The sequence below is a fragment of the Lactuca sativa genome, chromosome 3, assembly GCF_002870075.4.
Source record: "Lactuca sativa cultivar Salinas chromosome 3, Lsat_Salinas_v11, whole genome shotgun sequence".
In the NCBI taxonomy this organism is placed as follows: domain Eukaryota; kingdom Viridiplantae; phylum Streptophyta; class Magnoliopsida; order Asterales; family Asteraceae; genus Lactuca; species Lactuca sativa.
The window spans coordinates 49,908,365-49,918,612 of NC_056625.2; the positions used below are offsets into that span (position 1 = coordinate 49,908,365).

At 37.5% G+C, this 10,248-nt stretch overlaps 1 protein-coding gene across 1 annotated transcript; it reads right to left on the reverse strand.

The window, feature by feature from the left end:
• Positions 1-6,893: 6,893 nt before the first annotated feature.
• Positions 6,894-8,938, reverse strand: LOC111884348 (uncharacterized). The gene is made up of 4 exons (XM_023880655.3): positions 8,626-8,938; positions 8,399-8,551; positions 8,073-8,322; positions 6,894-7,998 (listed from the first exon to the last, which is right to left on the reverse strand). The coding sequence occupies exons 1-4, from the start codon at positions 8,920-8,922 to the stop codon at positions 7,043-7,045; spliced, it is 1,656 nt and encodes a 551-aa protein (XP_023736423.2). The 5' UTR covers positions 8,923-8,938; the 3' UTR covers positions 6,894-7,042.
• Positions 8,939-10,248: the final 1,310 nt, after the last annotated feature.

The following is a 10,248-nucleotide window of genomic DNA, read 5'->3' on the forward strand; positions in this document are numbered from 1 at the left end:
TATGGTGGTCGTCTGATTTTTCAGATCGGTCTCAAACCCACCCTTGAAAAATCAAAACCATAGATCAGAGATATTGTGAAGACGTTAACGTTTACAGATCTGGACAGAGGTGGCGAGATCGGAGATCAGAACAAGGGTTAACTGTGACATCTCCAAAATCACGGCCAGAAAAGACCGATTTTGTTTATGCTTTGTTTGAAAATCAGAGTAACATTTTAAATAAAAGTGTTGCGGAATTTGTCCCAAAACAAAATATGATAAAGATTTATCAAAAGCATTTCCATATAAATGTATTTCATTAAAAGACTTGGGATGTCATGTTCGTACAGATCAAAAGCATAAACAGTACACTATAAGCCTTACTACATTATTTCATATCTACAGGCCTATATCCGTAATCCCTCGTTCAAACATCATATCTATGCTCAAGCGCCACTACCTATAATACATAAAACTGAGTGGGTCAGGCTGGAGAGCCTGGTGAGCACATAGGGTTTTCAACCCACAATAAATAAGTTAATTATTTTCATCAATCAACGATAACCCGATTACCCATTCCCGTTATCCTCACTTTACGTCCCTAAACACCTATCATAAGGGACCTAGCCTAAGGATCATCATCGGGACGCACACTACTGCTAAGGGGATTCCTTAGCAATAAATGTCCTAAAGGCAACCATGTGGGGGATGGAGTACACCGGTGAACACATCGTTCACAAACACCTACAGGTTGCGAGCCTGCTAGTGTCCCACTGGACTGTCTAGAATAGTCCGTGGTCGTCATCCATACTCCGCTAGATGACAGAATCAATAACATCAACATCGAGGCCTCTCATCATTTTTATCACACATCACCTATTACATCTACCCATGTTTTACCCCAATATTTTTGTAGATATAAAATACATATACAGTTCAAATCATTGAAAACATGTATAACAATGTTCATCCAGCATAGATAGCAAGTATTCAGATAATATGCACACATAGCACGTACTTTATGTAAAATACTTCATATATATGTGTAAGCTGAAAGTAACTATGCACTCACCTGAGTAGGTGGTGACTCGGCGCTTGGACAGCACTTTGTTACTCTTAACACACTTTTCCTTCGGCAAAACCTAGTATCATTGCCACTAGGGTTTAGTCTAATATTCACCGCGACTAATTAATAGTCTAGCTATTATTACTATTATATAAGCGTTAAACGATACTTATATAACCCATAATAATAGCCCAAGTACTTATTATAAGGTCCTAATAACATTACTATATTAAAACATAAGCTAAACTAAAGATAGGTTAGGCGTAGCTCACTTACAGCGGGTTTTCTCGAAAACCGGGCTTCGCTGGAGCAGTATTCCCGAGCCGAAAGGCTCTTTTCTTGGGACTTCGGGAGCCTCGGGGCTTCCTTCGGGTGCTAGAGGGTTTACCTAGACCTTAGGGGGGTTAGGATAGGCTAGAGAGAGAGTATAGAGAGAGAAAGAAGTGGGGAAAGGTGTGAGAAAGGAGAGAACTCGACACTTCTATATATAGGGTGAAATCCTGACGGACTCGGCGAGTCAGTGCCACGTGTCATCACCTGATGGCTTTCCTTGGGGAGAAAGCCTTGGCCCATATTCAGCCACGTCACCCCTTTTGCAGCAGCACCCTGCCGACTTCTAAACCCCGTAACTTTCGCATACGAGCTCCGTTTTTGACGTTCTTTTTTTCCACACGTAGGTAAAAACAAGATCTACAACTTTCATTTAGACTCCGTCGGCTAATTCTCGACCGATATCAAATTTAACAGTAGGAGGCGTTTAGACTGCTAAATGACCGCGAAGAATTCGTAGCTCCTTCATACGGACTCCGTTTTCGTCCATCTTTTTACCGTTGAGTTCCTATTAATGAGATTTTCGACTCTCATTTAGGTCGCGTAAGCCAAAAACCGCTCGAACTAAAAATCGAGTTTCGGGTCGTGTACTGCTAAGCCGAATCTTAGAAAAATCATAACTTCTTCATACGAAGTCAGATTTGGGCGTTCTTTTTATGGATTTTCTCGGTTTAACATATTTTACGACTTTCATTTAGATCACTAAGGCTAAAAAGTCCTCCATCGTAAATTCACTATTTACGTCTCCCGGTGCCGTGCCGGTTTTGCCGTAAAACTTCGGCGAGCCATAACTTCTTCGTTATAACTCGGATTTTGGCATTCTTTATATCCACGGAATCCTTGTTTCTACCACTACAACTTTATGTAAAGATATCGGACTTATCTCATACTTTAATTTTGAAACTTATTTTTATTCTTTATTAATTATACATTTATAATTAAATAATAAGCACATAAATACACTTATAATTCACATAATACTCAAATATTTCATCTTTATTATTTCAAAATGAGTTGCAATAGTTGACCTAGACTATTACATCATCTAAAAATGCTTAGCCCTAAAACCCGGACATCACAATTCTCTCCCCCTTAGGATAATTCCGTCCCGGAATCATGCATCAGCAAACAGATGTGGATAGCGACTCATCATGTCATCCTCTGTTTCCCAAGTGAGATTCGGCCCATTCGAATGTTTCCATCGGACTAGCACTAAGTCGACCATCTTGCATCGTAGCTTCTTATTCTTATGGTCAATAATTGCCTCAGGCTCTTCGATCAACCTCTTATTCTCATCCATCCTTAACTCTGAGATTGGAATTATGTCGGGAACTTCTCCCGCGAATTTCCTCAGATAACACACATGGAAGGTGTTATGAATACCATTGAGTTCTTCAGGCAATTCCAGCTTGTAAGCTTGGTTCCTAATTTTCTGAAGAACTTTGAACGGTCCAATAAACCTTGGTTTCAACTTTCCTCGTTTCCCGAATCCTATAAGTCCCTTCCACGGTGAGACTTTTAGCAAAACCGAATCCCCAACTTCGAAGGTCATCGATCGTCTTTTCTTGTCAGCATAGCTCTTCTGACGATCCTGAGCTGCTAACATCCTTTCCCTAATCACCTTTAGTTTCTCAGCAGTCTTATAGACTATCTCGGGGCCCATAAACTGCTTTTCTCCGGCTTCAAGCCAAAAAGACGGCGTACGACACTTCTGTCCATACAAGGCTTGATAAGGTGCCATCTTGATGCTCGAGTGAAAATTGTTGTTGTACGAAAATTCTACCAGAGGTAAGTGCTCGTCCCAGTTCCCTTGGAACTCGAGGGTATATGCTCTCAGCATATCTTCCAGTGTCTGAATCGTTCTTCCGCTCTGGCCATCGGTTTGTGGATGGTAAGCAGTACTCAAACACAACTTCGTTCCCAACCCCTCTTGTAGACTCCTCCAAAATCTTGACGTGAAACGACTATCACGATCTGATACGATCGTAAGAGGTACACCGTGAAGTCTTACAATTTCCTTCACGTAAGCATTTGCGAGCGTATCCACAGACCATTTCTCGTTGGCTGCTATGAAGTGTGCACTCTTGGTGAAACGATCCACGACTACCCAAATCATGTCGTGTCCGTTCTTCGTCCTGGGTAGTTTAGTCACAAAATCCATGGTGATGTCTTCCCATTTACCCATGGGTACAGGTAAAGTTTCTAAACTCCCATACGGTTTCTGATGTTGTGCCTTAACTCTCGCACATGTTACACACTCGGCCACGTACTTCGCAACATCGAGCTTCATCGTTGGCCACCAGTAGTAGGGTTTTAGGTCCCTATACATTTTAGTGCTACCGGGATGAATCGAGTACATGGTCTCGTGTGCATCTTCTATCAGAAGATCTCTCATTCCTCCCGTCTTAGGTACCCAAATTCGATCTTGGAATACCTTCAGTCCTCGGTTGTTTGTACGAATACTAACGTTTTGCCCAAACGTTCTTCCTTTCGATCATTCTTCTCTAAAGCTTCTTCCTGAGCTTTCCTGATACTTCCCACAATTGTCGAGACGACTTCAACTCTCAACGCTCTTGGCCTTTTCCTCGTTGCTGCCACTATTGTGAACCATCGCCACCTCCAAAGGCTGCTTTTGTCGACCCTCTCTGTCCAGCCACCACTCTAATTTGAAGGTGATTACCTTCCCCTCTTATTTGCTTCGTTCGATCGAGACAAGAGACTCATTGTGAATCTCCATTTTTGTTTAAGCAAACCTCCATTTTTGTTTAAGAAAACCTATAAGTCGATGTGGACTCAATCCTATTGATGAGATTGTTTCCAATCGATGTGGGTGCTTTGCGTTAGAATGTGTGTGTCTGTGTGTTTGGGTTTCAATTTCTTTCTATTGCTTGACTTTGGCTTTTGTTCATCAATTTGGGGATATCAAAGATAAAGTCCATGAGAGAGAGAGAGAGAGAGAGAGAGAGAGAGAACAGTGGGTGGGGTGGGGATACTTTTTTTCTTTTTTCTTTAATCTTTAATTAAAACAACATTAGAATAATTATAAAAATACAAAAAACAAAATAAAATGGCATAATCGTCTTTTTAAGTTTTTTTTTTTTGACCAAAAACCCAGAAAAACCTTGATTTTGGACCTTCCATGCAAGTCGGAAACTTTTTGGACCTCATCCAAAGGTTTTTGAAAACCACAAAGACCAAATTTACAGTTTTGTCTAAAATGAAGTATAATAGTTTAGAAAGCTCACGAAGAGCATTATTTTCTCCTTTTAATATGAATATAAAATAAAATGTATTCCATAAATGAGTTACATATATACATATGTGTTTCCTTTTAATGCCTGTAGGTTCAATTCATTTGGAGCATCTTTGTACTTTCATTGGCTCTTGTTTGGTCGACGTGTCGAGCGGTGATGCTTCAATTAAATTTTTGGTTAGCCATGTAGAAATTTCTAACCGTGAATTCCAGAAAATCCATAGATACAATTACTTTTGTTTGTATCATTTTTTAGTTTAATATTTTAATGTTTCCTTCTTATTAATATTCTTGTTGAAAACATGAAAACACTAATGACAACTATCTTTGATTTTTTTTTCAAGTCTTTTTTATATCTACATTGTGTCTTATTCACTTATGATTGCAGCTATATTAGATTTTTATATATAATTAGTGTTTTATTCATTGATGAAGGGATAGAAGAGTTTGTCTATGGTGTCTTATCCATCGATGATTTCTTTTATGATTTTGATAGACCTCGTGGGATTCATAAGGTCTTTAAAGATACAAGCAATATTTTGAATCATCAATATTGGAGTTGAAACACTAAAATCTTCTAGGAGGATGGGATGGGAGAATGAGATGAGAGAAATAAAAAGAATAATATCATTCATTCCAAGTGTTCTATACGTTTATTATTAGAACTTATCTTATTTTTATATATGATTGTAACTATAATTTATTCATTTATGAATACGACTTTATTAGATTTTTTTATATAGTTACAACTATATTGAATTTTTTTCTACCTAAATTTTGTTTTATTCATTTCTATATATCCACTGTTGATTAAATCTAGAATGAAATATGTAGATTGATTGGTTAAAGTAGGTTGTTATTTTAATCATGCATAAATAACAATGAATTGCATAGTGTTGAATAAATATTACTCTATTAATAATTATGTTATATATTCCAATGTGAAAAAATTCAATATTAGAAAGAACAAATTACTGAAATAGTCTCTGTGGTTTAGCTAAAGTTGCGCGTTTGGTCCCTATGTTTTGTTTTGCACTCGGACCATCCCCACGTTTTCTTTTTATTACCCCCTGGTCCCTGGGTCCGTTAGTCGTCAATTCCAAATGTTAAGTCCCTCACGTGCTTCGCACATCAGGGATATTTTCGTCATTTTATATAAAAAATCTATTATAACACCCCTAAACCCCGATTCTCTCTATTTTCGAATACGCCCTTTCTTCTTCTCCTTCATTTCGTCTTCTTTGAAGTGTCGATCAACCCTAACGGAAAAAACCTGCAAGTGTGGTGAAGTTGGTGTGATACGAAGATCGACTACCAAGAAAAACCCTGGAAGACTTTTCTATTGTTGTACTGGAAAGGTAAGGGCAATTTCTTCTTAAGTATATCTATATATCACATACCTTTAACACACACCAAATTACTCAAAATACAGGGAGCAAAATGTGGTTTCATAGATTGGGTTGATGAGGACAACTTTAATGGTGAAAAAACTGAAAAAAGTATCTCCCCTGATTTGCAGAAGTCATTGGATGAGCTTCAACATGAGAATAGGGCCTTGAGGCTGTTATTAGTGTTCAGTTGGGTTTTTTTGTGTCAATTTTAATTTACAAGCTTTAATTTATGCTATCAATGTACTTATCTTTTGTTTCATCAAGGCAGTTTTCTAATGGGATGGAATTTAGTGGTTTGTAATGGAATGGAATTGAGTGGTTTGTACTAGAATGCAATTGACTGTTTTATAATGGAATGAAATTGAGTGGTTTGTAATGGAATGCAATTAACTGGTTTTCTATTGGAATGGAATTGAATTGAATGATTGAATAGAATTGAATGGTATTGAATTAGAATGGAATGAATTGAATAATTGAATAGAATTGGATAGAATTCGAATGCAATTAACTGGTTTTCTATTGGAATGGAATTGAATTGAATGATTGAATAGAATTGAATGGTATTGAATTAGAATAGAATGAATTGAATAATTGAATAGAATTGGAATGCAATTAACTGGTTTTCTATTGGAATGGAATTGAATTGAATGATTGAATAGAATTGAATGGTATTGAATTAGAATGGAATGAATTGAATAATTGAATAGAATTGGATAGAATTGGAATGCAATTAATTGGTTTTCTATTGGAATGGAATTGAATTGAATGATTGAATAGAATTAAATGGAATTGAATTAAAACAAAAACATAGCAACAGATTATAGCACTAATTGTTCATACCATAATTGAAAATAGAGATACATTAAAAGTCATACCATATATAGACAACAGGTCCCAAAAGTCATACCATAATTGTTCATAACACAGACACAAAACATAATGACAAATATAACAAACACAAAAGATCATAACACCATAATTGGTTCATAACACAAACACAACATATAAAAACACAATCATAACTTAAGCAATACTCTTCCCTTTCTTCCCAGCCTTCCTTGTCCTGCTTGAAATTCCATCACATGCACTTTGAGTTCCACTTTGCCTACCACCACCTACACTTTGAGCTTTCTTCCCAACATTCCCTTTCTTGCTTGAACTACCATCACCTGCACTTTGACCTTTCTTCCCATCCTTCCCTTTCTTGATTGAACTACCATCACCTACACTTTTAGCTTTATTCCCATCTTTCCCTTTCTTGCTTGAACTAGTATCACATGCACTTTGACCTTTAAAGTTTCTTTTATTATGACCAAGCTTTTTGCATTTTGAACATGTCACACTCTTGTCCTTCCTTGATGCCCTACCACCCTTCACCATATCTTCTAATTCAACAGCTGATTTCTTTCTTTTCTTCCTTGGTCTTCCAATGGGGACATGATGATTAGGAGGAAGAAAAGTGGTTGGACATGGAAACTTTTCCCACATTCTTCTTCCATTAATTGGTTCAATCTTGAAAGAATACATTTCCTTCCAAGTTTTTAACCAGTAAGTAGCATGAACCCATTCTTCAGGTACGCCAACATTTTGCTTATTTTTTTGCATGTCCCATATAGCAACAAGGGCATGTTTACAGGGTATACCAGTGAGTTCCCATTTTCTACAAGAACATGTGTGCTGAGCCATGTCTACCACACATTGGTCCATCCATGGACCACTCACCTGATATTTTCCATTCCCACAGAACTTACCCACACATTGAGTTGCATCAGATTTGTTTTTTTCAAGCATACTTGTTGCAGTTGGAGTTAATGGTCCAACAGCCTTATCAATTACCTTTTGGACACTAACAATCCTTAACATAAGGTACTCTCTAATGTACTCAAGGCATGTGATAATTGGTTGGTCGCGTGCTTTCTTAATTTGATTATTTATGGTCTCACACAAGTTATTCAGAAGCCCATCACAATGAGCCCTCCCTACAATATAAATAAAAAATTATGTAAGAAAGTGAATCATTTGGTAACAATTAGCCCAACAAAATAAAACAAACCTGTGAAGTGTGCCCTAGACCAATGTTGAGGTGGAATAGCTTTGACCCATTCGTAGCAGTCATTGTTTAGCTTTCTTAACTCTTCCATAGCATGGTTGAATTCTTGTATTGTTGTTGTACTTGCACAGTTCCACAACATGTCTTGGAACACCTTTCCCCTCCACATTTTCTTCATGTTTTCATGAATGTGTCGCAGACAAAACCTGTGTTCTGCACATGGATACAATGTACCAATTGCTTGCAACAAGCCCTGTACAAAAAGTAAACAACATTAAATGTAATGTATACATTGTACAATAAGAACCAAGTCCATTGAAATTACTTACCTTCTGTCTGTCAGATATAAAGGTAAAGTTGGAACTAGCTTGCAAATCAATGTCATCACCCAAGCACCTTAAGAACCAAGTCCATGAGTTTATATTCTCAGCCTCCACGACAGCATATGCCAAAGGATATGTACAGTTATTTCCATCAAGACCCTAAACATAGTGAAGGAGTTAGTAATTTAAATAAAATGGAATAAAATGACACAAGATATGTGTTTACATCTTACCACTGCTGTGAGTATCATTCCAAGATAAGGCCCTTTCATAAAAGTCCCATCCAAACCAAGATAATCTCTTTTACCAGCTAGAAAACCTTTCTTTAATGGCCCTAGACAGATGTAGATCCGTTTGAAAGTTCTAGTCTCAGGAGATGGGTTTGGCTCACTTTCGACCTCTATCTTAACTGTTGTCCCTGGGTTTCGAGTGCGAAGTTCTTGAACATAGTCTCGTAGTGTAATATATTGCCCTGCATAATCGCCCCTTACTTGATTCAATGCTTCTGTTTTAGCCCTAAATACCTTCATCTTCGAAATATCTACCTGGTATTCACGTTGAAGTTGTTCTTGTAAAGCTCATGTAGGGACTGTAGGGTTGCTTTCAATCTGTTGCACAATTTTCTTTGCCAAGAACTTGTAGGTACAAGCTTTCACATTTCTTGTTTGTAGACATATATGCTCTTTTTCATAGGTCTTGATCTCCCAGTCAACATCTTGTTCCCACTTGCTAGCATAAAGTACCCATGCACAGTTGTTTTCTTCACTTTCTTTATTGCTTTGACTGGGCCCACATGGGTCAAGTTGACCAAGGTCTGGGATAGTACCTTTACAAATAGCTCTTACTCTGTTTTTGTCATTTTTTATGAAGTCTAGTTCCCTCCTTGTCTCCACAGCATGTTGTCTTATTGCATTTTTCAATTCTTCATATGAGGTGAATATTTGGTACACATAGAATGGATCACTAACTCTTGCTTCACTGTTTCCATTGCCCTTCGGATTGCCTTAATTGACTTTCTTCTCTTGTTGCTCCCACCTTCATCAGATGATGACTCATATAAGAATACCTCATTGTTTACAACCTCAATATCATCAATTTCCCTTGTTTCTGTTTCCTTGACATTTGACCCTCCAAGATCACCCACCCACTCTATATCTTCATCAATATTTAACAAAAACTCATTCATGTCTATCTCAGGTTCATCTAGGAGGTTATCTAAGTCTACTAAGAACTCACTATCATCACTATCACCACTATCACCACTATCATCAGCATCATCTCTATTGTCACTTTCATGAGTAATCCCTCCAGTTTCTTCATTTAGAAATTCATCAAATTCATCACATATACCTTGTGTTTCACATTGGGCATCAATTTGGACACTTTTAGTTTCTTTTGTTGGCACAACATTTGGTTTACTTGATCCAATACAATCCCCTGTTTCAGTTTCCTTCCATTCCAAAAAAAGCCTTCTACTACACGAAGGTTGATCAACGATTTCTTCTATCCTAACTTTACTAGGGGTAGATGACATTGTATATGTATGCAACTTTGTTTTACCATGTTCAACATAAACTTCAATCAGTTTATGTTGACCCACGTATGTACCCAAATGGTTAATGTCACTGTCACTAGCCAATGCAAACAACCCAAAGTCCAAATCTGAAAAGGGTCTTTTGAAGTGGTAATAAAGCAACTTACCCTCCTCAACACAGCCTAGGGTCTCCATCATCTCATCAATATCGTGCACACAAAACTCATCAATGTCCAATAGATCAACATATCTTTCTTTGCCCTTGACGTACCTCCTTCCAGGAAACTTCGTAAACTCTCCACCATAGAATAATCTGATGGAG

Coding starts and splice junctions, on each gene's coding strand:
- LOC111884348 (XM_023880655.3), bottom strand. CDS start 8,922: ATGAAGGTATTTAGGGCTAAAACAGAAGCATTGAATCAAGTAAGGGGC. Junction 8,323..8,398: donor TTATATCTGACAGACAGAAG/GTAAGTAATTTC, acceptor CTTTTTGTACAG/GGCTTGTTGCAAGCAATTGG. Junction 7,999..8,072: donor GTCTAGGGCACACTTCACAG/GTTTGTTTTATT, acceptor TTTATATTGTAG/GGAGGGCTCATTGTGATGGG.